Source organism: Lissotriton helveticus, chromosome 4_1 (genome assembly GCF_964261635.1).
Source record: "Lissotriton helveticus chromosome 4_1, aLisHel1.1, whole genome shotgun sequence".
Lineage (NCBI taxonomy): Eukaryota > Metazoa > Chordata > Amphibia > Caudata > Salamandridae > Lissotriton > Lissotriton helveticus.
The window spans coordinates 247,371,792-247,393,898 of NC_136063.1; the positions used below are offsets into that span (position 1 = coordinate 247,371,792).

Consider the following 22,107-nt stretch of genomic DNA (forward strand, 5'->3'; position numbering starts at 1 on the left):
TGACACCTCCTTCATAACTGTGTGTTCATACTTCAAGATCTGGTTGGTCATTGCGTTGGAAGGTGGGAAGAAGGTAAACGGTGGTCTAAGTCCACTGTAAGATGTTTTTCTTGAAGGTGGGCTATTCTTGAAAAAGTATCTGAGTCTTATTTTTCTGAAAAACTTCATACGTTCTGTCCTAATGGAGAAGTGTACAGGGCGGGCAGTCGGTACAAAGGATAGACCTTTACTGAGAATGTTGAGTTCATCTTCTTTCAAAGTGTACGAGGAAATATTGATAATAGGGTTGGCCTTTTTCTCTACCATCTGTAGACTTTCCTGTGGGTTGATATCTCCCCGTGGCTCTCTGGAGGGAAATGGACTTGCTTCTGGGCCCTTCCATGGCCCCACTCCCAGTTGGCATTGGGTGGGTGCTGCCCTCGTGGGGTGCCTCTCCGTCAGTTGCCCCCTATGCCTTGTGGTGGTCGCCATTGCCCTTCCCCTAAAAAAGGGAAAGTACCCTGGGGCTGGTTCCAGTCGCCCTGATACCCGTAGCTGGTGCTTAGGCTCCTAGTTCATTGTGGTGAAAGTCAGCTCTCACTTCAGTAATGTGTCCTCCCCTTCCAAAATGCTCCAGGGTTGCTATTGCACCCAGCAGGTCCTCATCCTCATCACGCAGGAACAAGAGCATATCATCTGTATATAAGGCGGTGTGGTGTGGTGTGGTGTGAAATGTCCTGCCATTCATACCCCTAATATGACTCACCAGAGCTTGTGCTGCTAGCAAACGGTTCAACTGTGATGACAAACAGTAGTGGGGAAAGTGGGATTCCTCCCTAGTTCCCCATCCTACAACATAGGAGTCTGAGGAAATCAGGACCCTGAGATGTGGGATATCAAGGGGTGCTCACAGGATTCCAACGTGTTGTGATTAAGTGGGTGAAAGCAATGACAACTCGGGCCCCTTAAGACTTTAACTTGAGCACTAGGCATTGAGTGTGTTACATGAGTGGAGAAGTGTGGCTCACTGGTTAGAGGCGGCAGACCCGTAAGCAGAGAACGGCCCGGGACCAGGGTTCGATTCCCGACGCGGCAGGGTCGTGGACCAGGGTCAGCGGACTCGATAATTCTCGCCTCGGTGCCTACTCTAGTCAGAGACCACACGCGGCAACTCTGGGCATCAGCTTGCCTCATCTTCACAACGGCCCCCCCAGATCGCCGGGGATGCTTGGTCGCACCTTAGAGATACCCATCTGGACCATCTCTCAGGGTGAGCCAGGACGGGTTCCCCAGCGGTCGAAGCGTGGAGATACTCCTCCGGGAGTCGATTCCTAGCGCTATATAAACCCACAATTAAATTAAATTAAATGCCCTCAGATTTGTCATTTGTTTTGGCAAAGCCAAGAAAAAAAAGGTACACCCAGTGCCCACTTCCTGGCACACACGCCCTGATTCAAAATATTTGTAAACGTCGCCTTAGTTTTGTGATTGTGTATTGCATCTGGCACCATGTAGTGATATTTCTAGATGCCTCATCATTAATAATAACAAATATGAAAGCTTGTTTTTATAACTCTTTGAATAGAGTTTAAAGGAGGGACACTCTGCCCCCGTTTGTGATGGCCCTGAAACTGCTGCCAGGTGGCGCAAGGGGACTGTCCCTGTGCCCACCTAATACCATGAGGCGCTGTTTCAGAGACCTAGTGCTTCACATAGGCACCTGTGCTAGTGAGTCCCTACATAGCTGTGTTCTACCCTCACTGTGCTGTGCAGCCTCGCAGTTCTGAGTGCCCACACTGTGCTGCGCAGCTTTGCAGTGCTGCGTGCCCTCACTGTGCTGCACAGCCTCGCAGCGCTGCGTGCCCTCACTGTGCTGCGCAGCTTTGCCGTGCTGCGCGCCCTCACTGTGCTGCAGCGCTCTCACTGTGCTGCGCAGCGTCGCGGTGCTGCTCGCCCTCACTGTGCTGTGCAGCCTCGCAGCACTGTGCGCCCTCACTGTGCTGCGCAGCTTTGCAGTGCTGCACGCCCTCACTGTGCTGCGCGCCTTCACTGTGCTGCCCAGCCTCGCAGTGCTGCGCCTTCACTGTGCTGCACGCCCTCACTGTGCTGCGCAGCTTTGCAGTGCTGCGTACCCTCACTGTGCTGCAGCGCTCTCACTGTGCTGCGCAGCCTCACAGTGCTGCGCGCCCTCACTGTGCTGCGCAGCTTTGCAGTGCTGCGCGCCCTCACTGTGCTGCGCAGCTTTGCAGAGCTGCGCGCCCTCACTTTACTGCACGCCTTCACTATGCTGCGCAGCCTCGCAGTGCTGCGCACCGTCACAGTGCTGCACGCCTTCACTGTGCTGCGCAGCCTCACAGTGCTGTGCGCCCTCACTGTGCTGCACAGCTTTGCAGTCCTGCGTGCCCTCACTGTGCTGCACAGATTCGCAGTGCTGCGCGCCCTCACTGTGCTGCGCAGCCTCGCAGCACTACGCGCCCTCACTGTGCTGCGCAGCTTTGCAGTGCTGCACGCCCTCACTGTGCTGCGTGCCTTTACTGTGCTGCCCAGCCTCGCAGTGCTGTGCCTTCACTGTGCTGCGCAGTCTTGCAGTGCTGCGCGCCCTCACTGTGCTGCGCGCCTTCACTATGCTGCGCAGACTCGCAGTGCTGCGCCTTCACTGTGGTGCGCAGCGTCGCGGTGCTGCTCGCCCTCACTGTGCTGTGCAGCCTCGCAGCACTGTGCGCCCTCACTGTGCTGCGCAGCTTTGCAGTGCTGCACGCCCTCACTGTGCTGCGCGCCTTCACTGTGCTGCCCAGCCTCGCAGTGCTGCGCCTTCACTGTGCTGCACGCCCTCACTGTGCTGCGCAGCTTTGCAGTGCTGCGTACCCTCACTGTGCTGCAGCGCTCTCACTGTGCTGCACAGCTTTGCAGTGCTGCGCGCCCTCACTATGCTGCGCAGCCTCGCAGTGCTGCGCGCCCCCACTGTGCCGCGCAGCTTTGCAGTGCTGCGTGCCCTCACTGTGCTGCGCGCCCTCACTGCGCTGCGCGCCTTCACTGTTCTGCGCGCCCTCGCCCGGCTGCAGCCTCGTCTACTCTGTCTTTGCTTGCAGACGGGTAGGTGTTGTAAATGGTAATGACGAAGTTACACGGGGTGTCAATTTAGTGACGGAGTTTATTCAAGTAGAGCACTGAAAGACCCGACCAACAGGACCGGGATCAAACGGGCAATAACGGCCGTTAGCATGGAACACTGGCCACGTCAAGGAAACGGGCAGCTCGAGCGCAGCACGAGATGCATGCTGAGGACAGGGGAGAATATAACAGTAGGCTTCTGGGCTTTGAGCACCGACGCTCATCAGGAACCTCAGAGTTACGGTACAAGGGCTCCGAAGACCACATGGTCCCATCCAAGGTGCCCGACTAGGTACCAATGCATCCCTGGCTTGCTTATCACAGAAGCCATACAGTGAGCAGCCCACGAGGGCAACCCAAGATCATCCGTACACCCCCCTCGAAAGGGGAGGCTGCGAACTGCAGACCGAATAGTTTGCCTTCATTTTGCGCCTTGTCCGGGAGTTGTGTGAACTTTGGAGGGATTCTGTGAGTGGAATCCCCGTCCCAAGGATGGGTATGCCCGGAGTTGTGTTAATATTAGTATTTCCACTTATAGAGCGCGCGGCTTTCCAGCGTGTTTCCTGGTGCTCAATTGTTCGAGGATAATCCTACATAAGTCAGGCAACATCACACTTTCAATGTGTCGGGGGTGACAGCACCAGCAGGTGCAGAATTACCCGAGCCGAGGCCCTCAGAGACTTTTGATGCCAGTGTGAGGGCAGCAATGCAAACAGTGCCGAATATGCGCCCTATATATAATATGAATCCACAGCTTCTCCCTGTCTGTGTGAGTCCCATGCAGACGCCATTTCCATGGCTCGCCGTCTTCGGCCCAGAGTCCCCGAGGTCATTAGTCAAGAGCACAGCAAGTACTGTGAGCATCAACTAAACACCCAGACTTCCTTTACCATGGAGACATGAGTAAGTGAAATGTGTTTACCAGACCTAAGGTGAACCCTGACGCTGTCATTACAAGGCGGGCTCAGGGGCCCTGGAAGAATCCGACACAGCGCACCGTCCTGTCACACTTTGCCTCAGTGCGGCGGTGTCCAGCGAGCTCAGACCTCCCAGCCTGAGCTGGGCGCCTCCCACAGACACCCTCCATAAGTGATGCTCTTTGGGTCCAAGGCCCGAGGTAAGTGCAAGTGTAGGCTGCCACAGTTTCAGTCACTCTGACAGGACATGTCTTGTGCAGGAAGGCTGTAATTCAGCGCCCGTCCGGTTGCCTCGGATCCGTTGCAAAGATATAATAGCGGCTGGATATCAAGCACAGCCAGTAGATGAAATGATTCCCTGTGAACGCCAGGTCTTGGCATGTTTTGATTAGAGGCTGGGAGTTTCACTTGTCTATATATACACGGCCGCTACAAAGGCTCAGGTGTCACGCCTGTGCAGCCAAACAATGTGAATGTTTCCTCTCCTTTCCCAGTTTTGCTCGAGTCTGCCAGCAGGCGTTTTCTGGCAGGAGCTGCACGAAAGTGCTTTCCTGAGTTTAATTCTGATTTTAAGCAGTACAGTGATAGGCGGCTTACTTCAGAGCAGTTGCCTTCTTTGAATGTCTTCTGCACTTATTGAATTTCTAGTTGTACACATGTGTTTTGCTACATCCTATTGCTGATGTATAGGTTTACATACTTACTATCCTTTGTGCTGCCTGAAAGCAATGAAGGGCCTCCGTTTCCATTTGTTTTGGGAACGTTCTTGTACAGCACCCCTTTTGTGTTTCAGGGCCTTCATTTCTGTTCCACAGTTTGCACCAGGTGTTCTTTGGCATTTGCTTGACTTCTGGGGTCCACTTAGAGCTGTTCTTGTGAGGTTGTTGTCTTCTCTTCTGATGGTGTGTCCTATCCACCTCCTGGTGTCCATGCTTTCTTCCTTGCATCTAGTGAGCAGTTGCTGGTTGGAGATAATGAACAGCCACAAAATGCTTCTCTGGTTACTGGCGTGACAGTTTAATGATGTTGCTTTTTGTCATCCACCAGAATTTTGATCCATACAAGAGTGTGGCCAGAATGTTTCTCTAGTAAGGCCTCAGATTGGTGTTGGTGCTGTACTGAGATTACCTGCAAACATTCTTTAGTATCCTGAAGGCATTCCTGGCCTTGTTCAGTCTGCTCTTTATGTCACTGCCTCCCACTCCATCATGTCCGATAATACTGACTAGGTAGGGGAACTCTTTAGTCATGGCTAGGTCCTCTCAATTCACCTTGATTGCTGAAGGGTTTTGTTGACTGGCAAGACTGCTTAATTCTGTATTTTGGAGTATGTGTTGTTGGTTAGCTATTGACCATGTCAGCAGATCCCAGTTTCATCGTGTTTCACAAGCGTGCATTGCAGTGCATTAGGTTGTACCATTCGCGCTGATTTTCAGCACCGACTGTTTGTCCCACGCTGGAAAATCAGCGCGGACGGCACCATACACAGACCAAGAGGATGCAGTTTCTTTCTGCTGTTCAAGCAGATGTTCTAATCGAGCGGCAGCTTCCTCAACTCGAACAGAAGGTTTCTCAATGCAAGCGTTAGTGGCCATCCGCGACCGCCCACGTTGAGAAATCTCACCGGGACTCGGGAGTTAGTGTGCAGTAAGCTTTTCCTCTCTCGCACTTGCCAACTTAATGCTGGCGAGTGAGGTAAAAAGCGGAGCAGAGTTTTTCAGAGCTCCACACAGTACGGAGCAAGGAGTAGGAACAACTCTGCAAACTCAGCAAGCGGAGAGGAATTTCATGCCCAGGCCTAAATTCAATGAGAAGAAAGCATCTTGCCTTCCAAGCCTTAATTCCATTCCCCAGGATGATCAAATGAGTAATTGGTAAAATATTGGTTCATTGAAAAATGGCAACTGTCCATGTTCAATACACATTTTTTTCTCAAAACAACCACTAAAATATGAGTTCCAGGGCTCTATCTGTGGTTATTGCTTGTAACCATGCTGCTGGCATTAAATACATTCTACACTAGCTGCTGTGCGGCGGAGAGCTGTGGACACACTGACGGATCAGAATTGTTACCGCCATGGCAGTAGTGATGTTTGTTGTAGGTAAAAGAACTGCAAGGAAAGAAAGGGAGAAGTAAACAGTCTACTACCATGCATGGGGATAACAGAAAGGGAAGCTCTCTGTAACCCCACCCCATATCCCCTGAATTATTTCATACGACAATTATATTTTAAGGCGATGTGGAGGTAAAAATTATGATGATATACTTACCATAGCTATGCAGTGGTAGGCGATGTACTGGATGTGATGTTATTGTGGGTCAATATTATCAATCTCATGACCGTGGCCTTTCCCTGATATACTATTTCCTGTCAGAAGTGTTGTGCACAAAGCAGAAATGGCTCCACTCAGTGGAGTGATGCGGTGTAGTTTCTTCCCTCTAGAGCTGTATCCTGCACTTCTGCCTCTCAAAGGTACCAGTGGTTTCCAGGACCTCTCCTCCTCTCCCACCTGGGGCTCATAGAGACTAATCAGTTTTTCCAACACACACTGCCTACAGGCAGGTAAATATTGTTCTACATTTCATTGGGGCAGGGCCGGCCTTAGGCATGTGCAAACTGTGCACCTGCACAGGGCCACCAAGCCCCAGGGGCCACCACACCAATATATATCCTTAATATAATAATCCTCTGAGGATGGATACATATTTGTGTGGCGGCCCCTGGCAGGGATTTGGCGGCCTCCGGCTCTGTTCCACTTCCAAACACCGTGACCCCCCCACCCCCTTCACTGGCCTCCCGCTCCGCCCCGCCCTGACCCACTCTTCTAGGGCCCCCTACCTACGCTCTCTGCCCAGGGCCGCCATGAGCCTAGAGTCCCCCCTGATTGGGGTGCGTACTCTCGTAACTTGCTTCATAAAACTGGATATTCTTCCATTACATGGTACCACCCCTCCCCTCCTTATGTCAGACTATAAAGGTGGGTGAAAATGTGTGTATGGGGTAGAGCTTCTTCTGCCTGTCTGGCAGAACCTAACATTGCAAGTGAGGGAACTTGTTGCTGGATAACCCTGCCCGGTACAGGTGGATTTTCATATTGGGGATAGTGTACCCTTCTTTTATTTAATGCTGGGTGGTACGCACCATTAATTTGTGTAAAAAGAGCTATGATTTCTTATCCAAGCTTTGCCTCTAATATGTTCCCTGTGTGCACAGCTTCCAGTGGTATTCCACCTCAATATTGACTACAAAATGTGTGGGGACCAAAATATCTAGACCTATATATCGAGGAACATAATATTGCGAAAGTAAATGTATATAGGTAAGTATACATTTGCTATACTTAACCTCACCTATATATACCATAACAATATAATATATATTTAAAGTATGTAGATGTGGAGTTATGAATAGTAACTATATGCTCTTACTATCACAATATTATGGACCTCGATATGTAGATCTCAGTATTTTTGTCCTTGCTATTCTGACACAACCACGTTTAGTATTTTTAATAATAATGCAATCCAAATGTCTGACTATACCCTCTTTTTTGTACACAGATGTCAAGATTAGCACTGGTGTTCAAGCAAAACCAATAAACATCGTCTAGAGGAGCCATACACTGATCTCATCAATTTCTCCTGCTAAAAATGATCATCAACGAAAGAAAGTGACCTTCCCTTTCCATCCTTTGCCTGCAAACCTTACACAGTGAAGTTATTTACGCCACCACAATCACCTTTTAACATCTGAGGAAAGTACTTTTAACGGGTTATATGGATTGTTCTTTTAAAATCCTAGTAGGAGACTTTCGCTGCAATACTAATGATTTTGGGAGTGAGCCAATATATGTTTTTTAATGAAATACAAATCGATCTACAACATTCCTAAGATTTCGTTCTGCAAGACTAGTACTTTTTTCAGAGTACTTGTGAATTAGTATTCCTCGCTTGAATATCAGATCATACCTGGAAGGTTTACATCTGTGCCCTACTTGCTACTCTAATATTTTTTTTTAAACCGGGAAACCAAAGAAAACATCAATAGGTATGAAAAAAGGACGTCTTAAAGTGTGTACTCTGGGACTAACTTTTTTTGTTGTAATAATAACTACCTTCTTGTTATCTTATACACACAACTATATTATCAACAACCTGCAATCCGATTCGTATTTTTTGAAGTGGTCAATACATCTCAAAAGATTGGTTAATCTTCCTACAAGACCATGCAGCTGCTCTTCGTGTGTTGTTGGTAATTCGGCTTGGTTTGAAGAGAGATTTAATGAATCTATTCCACACTTGCTGACCAAACAGAACAGCGAGATTCCCGATGATGTGTTCAGATGGTGGCAGGTAAGTGACAGCTGTTTTAGCAGAACCATATCATGTCACAGCGATCTATAAATATGTGATGCATTCACTTGGCACACAATGGTTAGAAGCAGCAAATTTCCAGTTGTTTTAGTGGCAGTTATCCTCAACATGGATGTCTACAGGGTGAGGTACCTAAATTTCACAAACCCCCAAATGATTATACTTACAATTACCAAATATCATTGATCAATAATCAGTCGATTGGCAGTGTAGAAAGTTCAAGCATTTATTAGCAAAATAATACTCTGCCAGAGGAGCTTCCAGCGACCTCACACCCCGAGGACCGCCGAGAAGACTGCTGGCACATTGTCAGGTCAACACATATATACTATCACAATTTGCAACCGTTACCTAAGATGGAAAAGTACAAGTTGGTACAGGAGGTGGCAAGAGGTATGCTCATATATGGCACACAAAGCTTCTATCTGAGCTCAGTATAGCAAGGTCACGCTGGTCGACTCCCTTCTGCTAGTTTCGGTGAGAGTCCGCACAGCGCTTGCAAGAATGTGCTTATCTGGCCGGCCCCCTCCTACAACCTTGACGGGTCTGAAAGCAGAAGCAGCTGCTCGCTACATGTGTGAAACTATTTCTCATGAGAACGGGGAGACGTGAAAATGCAGAGCCATGGAGGTTTAGGAAACCGTATTACAGGTTGTCTAACTTAAGATGGCGTCGGTCCTGCCGCGTGAAGCTAGCCTATCCACAAGGAGGGGTTAGAGTATGATTTTCATAAAAGGTGACAGAGTGTAACTAAAAGGGTGTCTGGTGCCATAGAAACGTACATAACATGTTAATTAACTGCGTCACGCTGAATACTAACTAGGAGACTATAATCTATGTCCCCGTCTAAGGCCTAACCGAACTCCTATTCCTCAAGGGAGACAACCCACAGCTGGGTTGTGTGCACCACACAGCAGTGTCTGCCTTTGGATATGATAAGGTGTTGTTGAGTAGATGTTTGCCTGGCAGAATGGAAAGAGTGTTGGAGGTGAAGTCTTTTTTATCACGGCTATGAGTATGGGTGAAGCTGAGAATCTTAAAGATTACATGTGCATTCAACGGGAATCATTGGAATATCCATGAGTTTAGTCTGAAAGAAGCTGAAGAGTTGTTTTTATCACCTCAGACTGACTCAAACATTGAAGACTACTCCAAGGCAGGAAATCTTGTACTTGTATTGGCCAAGCAAGTAAAATCATTAATGTTCTGACTAGTACAGCTTTTTAAATAGTTAGGGAAGCGAATCAGGCAAGGGGAGTAGTGGGAGAGCATGGTCTGCGCTTTAATTTATATATGACGTGTGATTGCTGAGTTTGGAATGAACCTTTCAAACTAGAAGTTTTGAGTGATGGCTTGTTGTAGGATGGAATGACAGCTTTGATGGATCTTGATTTGCTCAACATAACCTACTTTAAAAACATTTTGCAAAGACTAAATATTGTATAATATTTACTTGTGTGTGTACTATAGCACAAATCCAAAGGACTGTATTCCTTGTGTTATTTGATTAGTTCTGTTATTCCAGTTATCTTTTAACGGAGATGTCTTAATGGAAATTTCCTACATACATGACTACACACTTCAGAAGCAGCATTTCTCTCTGCGAATTTCATTGCTTTACAAGGTAATAGATGTTCTCAATGTATGCACCCAGGATCAGGAATATCCCCCAGGACTGGTCTACCATGCTCTAATGTAGGAAAGAGCTGAAGCCACTCCTCTTCATACAAATCCCCCAGGATATTGTGGCATATTAGCAAATTTAGTAGCAGAAAACTAGGAATTTAGCGACACAACATTTAGTGCCATTTTACTGCAAACTTGTAATAAAGCAGGATCATACACACTGGATGATGTAGACGGAAAGGTTATTTATTCAAGGTTGAGCATCTCAAGAAGAAACGTCCTACCCACGCAGCGCCAGCAGCAACTGAATCATGGGTGTTGTAGAGCAACTCAAACTAGATGGAAACTCTAGAATGAGGAATTCTTAGACTTACAATGAAGTACATGGAAGAAAATGACATGCAGGTCATTACACACCTTTCCCTTTACATAAAACAAAGGAAAGAAAAAGACAGTGATATAAGAGTGTAAAAGTACATTAATGCAAAAAAAAAATCACATACCTTGCTGGAAACCTTCCTTTGCGAGAAACTCCTACGCAGTGTTGGCACGCTTTCAGAAGGTTCATTTTTGACTACTAACTCGGTTTGAGGATTAGTGTGCATGGGAGCAATCCTACTTAAGTTCCACATACAACCATCATTTAACTTCACAGCATTTTGAAAGAGGTTTTTTACAATAAAAGGTGAGGAGAACTTTGAAACCCCACCAGACCTCTGGGGAAGGTGTACTCTCACTCTGTCACCCACTTGTACACATGTGTGGGAGACAGCGTGCTTGGCATCAAAATACTCCTTCCTTTTGGCTATCTTCAAGTTCTGACTTTCTTGCCAGGACACCTCACCAGAGTCTGGTTTAGAGGGCATCACACTGGAGTCTGCACTTAAACCCATACCTTTGTCCCTCATCCATGCTTGGAAAATGTGGGTATTTGGACTCCATCCTTGAAACAGTTCAAAGGGAACCTTACTCGTCATGGAGTGGGGCTTGAGACGGTAAACCATCACCCGTTCCACTATTTCTGACTTCCAGTCCTTGTTCTGGGCCAAGGCCAGTTGGATGGACTCCTTCAAGACACACTTAAACCTCTCCATCAGTCCCTTGGTTTCGGGATGGTAGAGGGCGCAACGTTTGTGTCTAATCCCCCTTTTCGTCAGGTAGGCGGAGGCATTAGGGGTCTGAATGAGGAAATACGCAAGTTCTGGAATGTGCGTCACAAGTTGTCTGTCTGCTCTGGTTTACTTTAGAGAGGCGCCACGCTGGTTCCTCCGCTCTCCGTCAGGTCAAGAATTGTTCACCAAGCTCACCAGGGACATGAAGGGATCTCAAAAACCAGAGAGAGGATTCGCTTACACTTCTGGTGGCCTGGCATTGATCTCCTTGTCGAGCGCATGGTGAGAGATTGCATAGAATGTAGTGCGTGTGACAAGGTCTGTAATACCAGAGTTCAACCCATGGTTGTAGTTGGCATCCCTACTTGCTTTTGGCAAGATGTAGCTTTAGACCTTCTGGGTCCTATTACGAGCAGTTCTGGCCAGTCCTATGTCTTAGTACTGATAGACATGTTCTCTAGGTGGCCGGAAATTAAGATCACACACAACACTGAAACTAAAGATGTTGTCAAGTTCCTTGACAAAGTCTTCTCAAGAGAAGGACTCCCGGTCTGTTTCTTGACTGACAATGGGGTCCAATTGGTCTCAAGAGAGATGGCCTCCAGTCACCAGTTTGCAGACTTCAAGGATTGTGGGGTTGCCTTTTATGGATGACTTCCACTTGTTGGAAAGAACGGCACAGTTGAGCGCCCGTAAGTCCACACATAGTCTCACCTCACCAGATGCTTTGCGGGCAAGAACCATGGGAGCCAGTCAATCGTTCGCCTCAGTCTCGACAATAATCCCTTCCTTCTCCAACTTTTGTAGCTCATGGCGCATGGACTCCCTTAGCACTAAGGGCACGCTGCGCACCCTGCATGTGACAGGGGTGGCACCAGGCCTCAGGGTGATTCTATGTGTGTAGTCAGACAAGCAACCGCATTTCTCACTGAAGACCTGTTCAAACTCAGTGCGCAAATCACCTGATCAACATTGGCGATCTCAGGCCTAGCAGTGCTGTTAGGGACTGATGATGAGAGGTCATCCTTTAGGACAATAGATGGATCCCCACCAGGAATTAGCATCACTTCGAGATCAGCCTGATGGATCCAGCTTACAATACTGTCACCTCTGGAAGAGATGTAAATCTTTCCAGTGGTGAGTCTACCTCTGTATTCTATGTCACCCTCAAAATAGCCAAATAACTTTATGGGATGGCCACCGTAAGCAAGGGGTCTGATATCTGGTTTAAAACCCTTGACTTTGCCCAATAAAGAGGTGTCTTAAAAACTTTTGGGATCAAAGGGTTTTTCGCTCCAGAATCAAAAAGCATTTTAACAGAGCGGCCATTTATTTGAACACTGTCAACAGGACTCTTACATTTACCCTGACAGACCTGAACTAAGAACTGACGGCAATGCAACTCATTGGGATCAGAATCAGACTCATTTTGTATCCAAACTTTTTTCACCCGCTTGTTCTTTTTGTATTTCAATGCTCTACATGCTTTCGCCACATGACCAACTTTTCCACAATTAAGACATTTTGAATTCAAAGCAGGACATGACTTATCGTTGGCCAGGTAACCAAGCATGTTACAGCGGAAACATTTTCCTGAAAAGATATTTTAAGTCTTTGAAGAATGAGGTTCAACTTGTTTGAATACTTTAGTCTTGGTTACAGTTTGTACTTTATCACTAGCAGTGCCATTATCCTTTTTCATGACCTCAACACAAGCAAGCGAGTGCTCGATGCGCTTGGCAATCGAGATGACCGCATCTAATTTGGGGTCATCCTTCTGCCATGGTTCATCCTTGACCACCTCTTCTCTATGTAAACTGGTCAGGAATGCGTTCCTCAAGTGTGCTTTCAAATTTACAGGTGGAAGCCAGTTTGCGCAAGTGACTCACATATACCTTGACAGACTCTTCAGTTTGTTGTACACGCTTCCCAAAGTGATAACACTCTAAGATGGTACTGACTTTAGGTAGGTTATGCTTGTCCAATTTCTTCAAACAAATCTCAAATTTGTTGAGGCTATCAGATTCTGTGTCGTTAAGGTGCGGTACATGTTCAAAAACCTCTTGCCCTTCTGAGCCTAGGCAGTGTAAAAGTAAAGTTGTGCCTTTCATGCACCTGCGTGGGTTCGCATCCCATCCTCTTTGCCAGTGTAATAAAGCAGGATCGGTACACACTGGATGATGAAGACAGAACGGTTATTTATTCAAGGTTGAGCATCTACAAGAAGAAACGTCCTACCCACGCAGTGCCAGCAGCAACTGGATCATGGGTATTCTACAGCAACTCATACTAGATGTATACTCTAGAATGAGGAATTCTTAGACTCACAATCAAGTACATGGAAGAAAATGACACGCAGGTTATTACAAAACTACTTTGCTTTCTTTTTTTTTTTTTAAATATATTGCTCCCAGTCAGTCCCATTGTGTGCCCACATTTATAATTCTTTAAAAAAAAATGCTGCAGGGATCCATATGCCCATAGGTGGCGGGCCCAAATTCATTCTTTTTTTCTTAAAACATATTGCCTCCAGCAAGACCTGCCACATTCCACAGGCAGTGTATCCGAATTCTTTCTTTGAAACAAAAAATGCCCCCCAGTGGGTCCCGCTTTATGCCCACATGTGTCGGGCCTGAATTTGTTTTCTTTGAAAATAAGAAAAACACATGTTGCCCCTGCGCCCACCACATTGTGCTCCTCATCTCTCTCGTAAACCCTCTGCAGTCATACCATCTGCTTTTAGCCTGTGAATGGTGGGAGTGCTGGGGGAGAGCAGAGTAACTGCATCTTGCCAGCCTGCAACAAAACTTACCTCCTCTTTGGTGTCCCGGTCCGAGCAGCAGCATTGTTCCTTTTTTCTTCTATCTTTTCCTACACTTCAGTTTTCTCTCTTCCTTCTTTCTATCTGTCTTCTGTCTTTTTGTGGTCCTCTTCTTCTGTCTTCTCTTGTTTGCAGCAGGTTCGATCGAGGTGCCTCCAGGCAGGGGAATAAACGCAGTAAGAGGCAGGTGAGTAAACAAACACCTTGCTTACCCGTTGAACCCACCTTCTTTTATTTGGCTCTGTGGTCAAGACTGGGCCAATAAAAGGAGGGGTCACATCCTTTAATTTTGTGGGCACTTTTATAAAAAGGCGCAGGCTTTTTTTTACAAAACTACCAATTTAGCAACATTTTTGCAAATCGCTAGATTGTGAAATCCTGGAGGATCTGTTTCCAGAACACTACATCACAACAAAGTAACTGAGCACCTGCACTCTCAGTACGAGCTCCCTCTCCAATCAGTCATTCCCTGTCTTTGTTTGCCATGACCGTGTACAGAAGTATTTGGCTGCCTTTCGGCTTGAATCATTATACCCAAATAGTGCATACATACATATATGCATACATACATTTAAAGTAAACCGCTCATTAGCCCACAGAAGTTAGTAGAACATTGTACAGAAAAGAAAAAGAGTTTTTTTAAACCAGAAGCTAGTTACAGTTTGTAACGTCCATCACTTCCTAGTTTGAAATGTACATATTTTCTTATTTCAGTAAACTTTTTATTGAAAATTATATTTACACGGTGCATCCTGTATACATGGGAGGTCATTTACAGAAAACGCAGATATAGAGTGCCCTGGGGGAGGGGGTGGGGGGTGTTACAGGGAGTTACACAAGTCCATCATCTTGGCATTTCTGACTGTGGCTGTGCCGTTCCTGGCAGTGTGTTCCGTTAGTTCGTGCCCTCGTAACAATATTCTTAGTTTGCCCTCTGTGATGACCTTTCAATAGTCTCTCGCACATTTGTTGATTGCCCACTCCCCTAGTCCCAGTGGCCGAGAAAGAAAGGGAAGAGAAGAAAAGAGAGTGGAGAAGCTATCGGTAGAGGGAGTATTTGTGGTACTGTGCGTGAGCAGTATCTGTGACTCAGTTGAGGCTCCTGTGGCTGCGTTGCTTTTTTGCCGTTACTACGGCGGCTTGTGTGAGGACAGGTAGTTGTCCAGTGATCGCCATATTTCGCATTTCTCGTGGGACGTCTGTGTGTGTTTGGCCGTTATGGTGTCTGCCCCCCTTAGGAATGTAACCCAGTTGAACGATGCCTTAAACGTGGCTTTCGCTGTGTCCTTCCAGTTGTTCAGTATCGTCTTAGCTGCTGCCGTCAGGAGTAGGTCAATCAGGTCCATGTCTGCTTTAGTTTTGATTGAGGGAGCCATGAAGCCTATGGCCAGACTGTAGAACTCAAGTTGGAGTGAGGCGCTTGTTACTTCATTTATCAGTGTGCCACCCGAAACAGTGTGATAGAAACGTACATATTTTCAATGAGGCGTCATGCTTTGCTTTCTCCTATTTTCTAAGCTTAATTTTTGATTGAAGTTTCGTTTAAGTACTGTTAATGTTTGATAAGTGAGCATTTTATGACTTTCTAAACAAGAAAATAAAAAAAAAGCGAATGACATTACTGCAAAAGCCTATGGGCCATGGGCACTTGTAAACTCTGCAATTCACAGTTCCTTCCAGATTGTGAGTTAGTATGGTATGTATCAATGGTTTGCAACCATAATTCTGGTTGCACTGTTGAGCAGTTACCAGCTCCCAACTTAGGGTGGTAATTCATTCACAAAGAGAAAGGAACCCAGTTATGCCCCTTCTCCTTTGTGACTTGGGAGAGTAGGCAGTGGTGCAGGGAACCACTGCCTGGTCCCATTCATGGTTTCCAAAACCAAAACCTCTTTTTTAAAGCAACCTCATCCTTTAAGAACTGGAGTTGCTTTAAAAAAAACAAAAAACCTAAAGATTTTTATTTTGGGAACCAGTCACAGGGATGGTGGCTAGGATCCCTGCAATTGTAATCATCACAGATGGTGTGACCCTGAGCTTCGACCTCCCTGTCGAATATCAATTAGACTTCTCATTCTGCAACACCCTTTGATTGGGTATTTTGCGATCTATTCTATTTTACATAGGCCTGTTTTAAAAAAAATAATGGTCGCAAAAAGTTGGCGCAAAAGTGGCAACCACTTTATGCGACTTGTATATATGCCCCTGTGATATTTAGATTCTCACTTTCAAGATTCTATTAACTCATATTTTGATCTGATAGTCCCCTTCTTGGCACATTATCACAGGACATGAATGCTAGTGATTACTATTAAACGTTCACAATGGCTGTTATTGGTCCACAGTGTTTTTTCTTGGTCTGTGGAATCAGCTTCTTGCAAACACTTACCGCAATACGTCAAGATGAGTTTCCACCTATTTTATTCTGACATGCATTACCATGTGCAGAAAATGAGCCCACAAAGAAAAGATTAATAAATGGAGAGAGTTTGGTGCAACAGACATTTATCTCTATTGAATGGGATACACATTGCTGTAATATGATACAGGCTAGCAATTTAAACCACACAATTTATCTAAACATTTGGATCAAGACTATGACCCATGTTTACTAACACTTTGCGCACTGCAAAACTAGTTCTATGATGGTATGTAGTCGAAATTAAGGCAAAGTATCGATGTTGGATTTTGCCCTCTTTGCAGGGTCACCCATATTATTTAACTTCATTCCTCCTATTTGTCTGAATTTGTTTTTGTTGACCTTGTGACTCTGAGCACTTTAGCACTACTAACTACTGCTAAAGTCCGCGACACCCCCCACCCCATCAGCCCAAAAAAATAAAAATAAAATGATAATAAGCCCTTGTTTTTTACCGTTTAATTTTTGTTCTCAGAGCCGAGGCTTGTGGGTGGGGCCAGGGAGATGAAAGTCACTAGGGGCAGTGTTTTGTACTGTTATCATTGCACATGCCTGTTTGGCCAGCTTTCTCAGGATGGCCAAACCGTCATGCGCATTGAAGCTCTCTCCAACCTGAGCTGCGTTGCTGGGTTAAAGAGAGCAGGCACCGGCTCCCAGTCTAACTGGGAGTGCAAATCGAGGACGCTCAGTGACAACAGTGTTGTCAGTGCCTCCTTTATTTCTGTGATGTCTGTTAAAGCCTGTGAACAAGGAGCGCAAGGACTCTGAAATGCGTTAGGCAGAAGTGATTTTCGCCAGAACTAAGGTGAACCAATGTGCAGCCAATGTGCTCGGAATTGAGTGCTCTCCGAAGCGTTGGTCTTTTGTTGAAAAAATATTTGGCGGCAGTCCTTGTTGCGGAGATGCACCACCATGAATTGGTACAGCCACCCGAAACAAAAAGCCTTGTTATGTTGAGATCTCTACGAATCATTGCACCTCTTGTGAACATGAAATAAAGAAACACATTATCTGCACTGCACAGCCCAAGGGGCTTTGTATTTTCTGGGCCAGGTTTGTCATGCTTTTACACATAACTGCAAAATCAATGATCTTCAAAAACATGTAGGGGAAAAAAACGGATGCTTAGACTTATCACAACTGGCCTTCCTGTGTGATAAAAGTTTGAGAAATGTCATCATGCTGTCAGGGAAAGTTGAATATCTTGTTATAGATGTGTTACTTAGAATAGCACCGTGCTGGCTTCATTATCTATATCTCTATGCAACAAGATGTCACTGAGAGGCATGGGTTCAACATGCAGTTAGGAAGGAAGTGGAAAAGAACATTAGAAGATTAGCACGCGTCTGTGGGCAATGCCTTCTGTGGCTAGTACAAAAACTGTCAGTGGCAAATAATTCATTTTACCAAGACTCTGTCACGGTAGCACCAGAGCACAGTGGAGGAATCTGTAAAATTACCAGTAGCCCAGTCGTAATTGGGTGTGAGCGTTTAGAGGTCCAATGTGCAGTGAGCAATATTGCGTTTTGGGACTTTATCTGCGAAGTCATCAATTATGTCATTTAACATGTCCTGATTGATGTAATTAATATGTGAGGTCATAAGAAGTGCATGACAGGGGCACATTAAACTATACCTACTGTGTTTTTGAAATATATATATATATATCTTTAGGTAGCTAATTAATAGTGGCCGTGATTTCAATAATAGCAAATTATGACAGAGGGGTAAAAAGGCAAACATCGCATATAAAAAAGACCCTCTCTATCGATATTAAATGCATACACTGCAATGTTTGCTAAGTGTCAAACTTTTAAGTCGATTTGGCAAAATATCACGGGCAGCAGAAGATACGTCACACTTTCTTTGACCACTGACGTCGCCACAGGATTGACTTCTTGGCCCACGTGGGTCCCTCAACAACTACATAGTTTCTGCTAAGTTGTGTGTGGCGTGGAAACAATAGAAAGTAAATGTGCCCTAAGGCCTGATTACTTTTGTTTCACGGGCTGCACGTGGGGCCCTGAACGGTGACAAGGGTGGCAGCTACTACTCGAGGCTACCCCCAATTGAAGTCCATTGTATCTAAGAATAGACAGAACAGCCTTTCAGGCTATGCATGGTAACCCAGCCCGAGGAAAAATGTAGGCATTTTGTCTACATAATACACCGGATGTATGACGTTACAACGTAGGCTATTACAACGCCTGCCTTTACAACGCGGTTTTTACACCGCAATCCATTACAACGCATAGTGCTTTTGGGTTTTGGATAGTGAATAGTTTAATTTACTATTCCAACTCCAGTCCCCGTGGACACTAGGGAAGGTGTTGGATAGTAAATTAAACGTATTCCCTATCCTAGAGCGCCCCCCAGCGCAATGCGTTGTAATGGTTTGCGTTGTAATGACCGCGTTGTAATGGTAGTGCGTTGTAAAAGTTTTGTTGTAAAGGTTGTTTACCAATACACCTCACTGCATATCACACATCACCACTGGTCAGTTCAATATCTTTGTTACTTTAGATGTTAATGACAATACATTATGAGGTATTTAGGCTAGGTTGTGTGCAACTCGCTAGCTGCATCACGTTGGCTCCCATTCGGAAATCAGTGTTTTCTCATAAATCAGTCTGACAAGCAGAAATGGCAGGATTTACAGGGCTAGGCATTCAATGAAGCAGATCTGTGTACTTCTGTATACCATAACTGCTTTCAATTGTATAGATCTCATTCTAAAACAAGCATTTGCAATGCAATAGGTCTCGCATTAGGAAAGTTTGAGCTATTGGTGTTGTAAATGACAAATTTTGTATTTATGTGTTGCTTTTGAAAATAGCAAAATTAATAGCTTTGTCATTTACAATGCCAATAGTTTTAACTTTCGCAAATGTGACACCTATAGCATTTGTAATGCAATACCACACTGAACCAATAACGTAACAACAGTTCTTATAATGAAGTTATTGTGTCTACCAACTATGTTTTGATGTATATTAATGTGGAATGTGATTCAGGTATATGTGATTAACATCAACATTTATAATAGTTTGTATGCTGTCTTGGTTAGGAACCTTTGAACGGACCATATCTGGTTGAATTACTTTAGACAGTTGGAATTATCACTTTGATTATATCATTTTGTAGACCACACTATGTATCCATGCACAGATCACCTCAGTTTGTTGTGACGTTTTACAAATGTATAATAATCATGTATAGACTAGTAAGCTATTTTAGCATGCCACTATACCATATACTCCAAGGAGTAGCACTAATTCTGACGAGATTACGGGCCTCCTCCCCGTAGATCCCCTCGGATAACCAGATTCCCCATGTACTACAAATTTTCTGATATTACCAAGTAGAAATGGTACGCCTACCCCACAGAGATGATCATGCTCCGTTATTATTATTTTTAGCATGGCACAACTTGCAATTATTTCCACCTCATAACACCAATAAATGGAACTGTTTTCTCCTCCACCATGTATGTAACACACGGACACACCGTTTTCTGGATGCACTCTATGTAAAAACCATTGACATACTGTACTGCCAATGTGACTACAGTTTATTTCTAAATTAGCTTCATGTTCATGCATGAATATCGCAGACCGGACCAAACCGCCTCATTGAGCGTTCCAAAAAACGGAAGTCTTTCTTCCTTCTCCTATGCCACCTATGCACATTCCGCAATCTTAATGTCTTCACCTTTATTTAAAAAACATATAATGGTCGTTGCAATAAGGTACATTACTACACGGATTCCCTGAATCAGGAACGAGTGGGCTTTCACGCAAACTTGAATCTCCACGGTAACCTGTTAGTATCCACGTAATACCGGAAATTTCCGGTTTATCCTCGCAGGGTACATAATCAGCTGCGAGAAGAACAAACGCGGTCATTGTACCTGGACAGACCGACTGATGCGGTCGCTCCCCTCTGCACGGACGTGGAAGGTAATTATTCATAAAGGTAGACCACTGGAGGGCGCATGGAGACTACTCTTTTGAGGTCTCCATTTTGACTCGGCTTCCGATTTCTCTGAAAGGAACTCGCCACGTTTATACATTGCCTGACAACTCCGGACCATTATCAGAAGCGGCTGGTAAGACCTTCTTTCATTATTACCCCCCAAGTGGCCATCAATAATTCTCCCTCTTCCAGAACGTATTAAATGTACTATCATTTATAACTTCCTCCTTAGAAATCCACTATTGCCTCACATCGTTAAGATACGGAAAAACATAAAACAAGTCTGACAGATCCTAATTTGAAAACAAGCCGTGAGCGTGCACTCTCCCGAACTTCCGGTCTTGGGATGTGCACGCTCACGGCAGTCGTGGGGCGGGACTTCCGACTTTGCGAGAAGCCCGCGCCCACAGAGTGGATGGCAGCAGAAGTAAGGAGAGGTGGCTGAAGCGGTAAGTGGGGCTTGGCACCTGTGTGTGAGCGTGTGTGTATGCAGTGTGTGTGTGTGTGCGATGGCGGCGGGGGGAGGGGGGTCTTTGTATGTGTGCGTGAGTGTAGGTGCGCTGGTGTGTGTGTGTGTGGGGGGTCTCTGTGTGTGCGTGTAGGTGCGCTAGTGTGTGTGTAGGTGTAGGTGCGGAGGCGGGGGGGGGGTGTGCCTGTGTATGCGTGTGGCTGTGATGTGCGCATGCGTGAATGTGGGTGCGCGTGCACGCAGTGTAATCCAGCCGAGGAGAAGCTCGTGGCAGTTTCTTGTCCTTCATTCCCCCGAGTCAGCTAGCTATAGTTCTCCACCTGGACGCATCCTTCAGATGCGTATTTCCAGGCTCGACCTAAAAAGGATTGGAAGTAAGAGCATCAAAACGTGATTTGCCTTGAGTTGGTGAATATTCACACATTTTCAAGTTTGTTTGCACTAAAAAACTCTTTTTTGCTCTTGTAGAATTGTACTAAACTCGCTGCCCACGTAGAAAGTGGAACAACACTCCATCAAAATTGCTAGGGGTTTAGAGGAAGCAATGTTTTCCTAGGGTCAAATGTTATGGAGAAAAAAAAAGGCAGTAGAATATCTGGGCTGCCATTGCCGCTATGCAGAATGGTACAGTTCTCACAATACTATACGATGAAAATAGTAGCACCATAAAATGTTCCCTGATATCCTTGGTAGCACACCTGGAGTATTGTGACAGTTTTATGGCCAAACTACAGGAAATGTTTTTGAATATGGAAAATTCATTAATTTGCATTCACGCGCAGGAGTATTTTTAATTGTGCAGATTTATGATTGATTCTCTTTGTGAATTGGGAAACAGAAGAGATGCCAAGTCAAGCTGCTGACCCACGCACACAAGGCCCTACACAACCAAGGACCGGCGTCATGAACCACAGCCTGAACTTCCACCAATCATTGAGAAGACTACGCTCCACCTCCCTTTCTTTCCCCGCATCTACTGAAGCAGAAGTGGTTGAAGCTCCTTCTCCCAAGTTGTAGGAAAGTCCTGGAACAGTCTCCCCACGCACCTTCGGACCATCACCTCACTTCCAGAATTCCAAATGGCCCTCAAGACCTGGCTGTTTGAATAAGCCTCGAGGACCTGCAAGCGCCTGGATATCCTAGAGGGTGATTAGTTGTGCATTATAAATCCTGATTGATTGAAATGTGTTGTCCCTGATGTAACACTCTCGCTCCACTACTTGGCACAGTTTGCCAAAGTCCCACCCACCTTATCCCGTTGTACCTGATCTCATGTTCTTTGGCTGCTAAAAACTGCAACAAC

At 45.7% G+C, this 22,107-nt stretch overlaps 1 protein-coding gene and 1 long non-coding RNA gene across 19 annotated transcripts in view; one reads left to right on the forward strand and one right to left on the reverse strand.

Annotated features, from left to right (window-relative positions):
- The window catches only part of LOC144828501 (uncharacterized), a 2,902,672-nt gene that overhangs the window by 2,861,563 nt on the left and 19,002 nt on the right, over positions 1–22,107 (reverse strand). The window lies entirely within an intron of this gene.
- The window catches only part of LOC144828499 (CMP-N-acetylneuraminate-beta-galactosamide-alpha-2,3-sialyltransferase 1-like), a 381,835-nt gene that overhangs the window by 259,308 nt on the left and 100,420 nt on the right, over positions 1–22,107 (forward strand). For both annotated transcript variants that reach the window (XM_078686722.1, XM_078686721.1), the window contains exon 2: positions 7,570–8,361. In XM_078686722.1, the coding sequence (XP_078542848.1) occupies positions 8,059–8,361 (303 nt within the window). In that variant the 5' untranslated portion in view covers positions 7,570–8,058. The remainder of the gene's footprint in view (positions 1–7,569; positions 8,362–22,107) is intronic.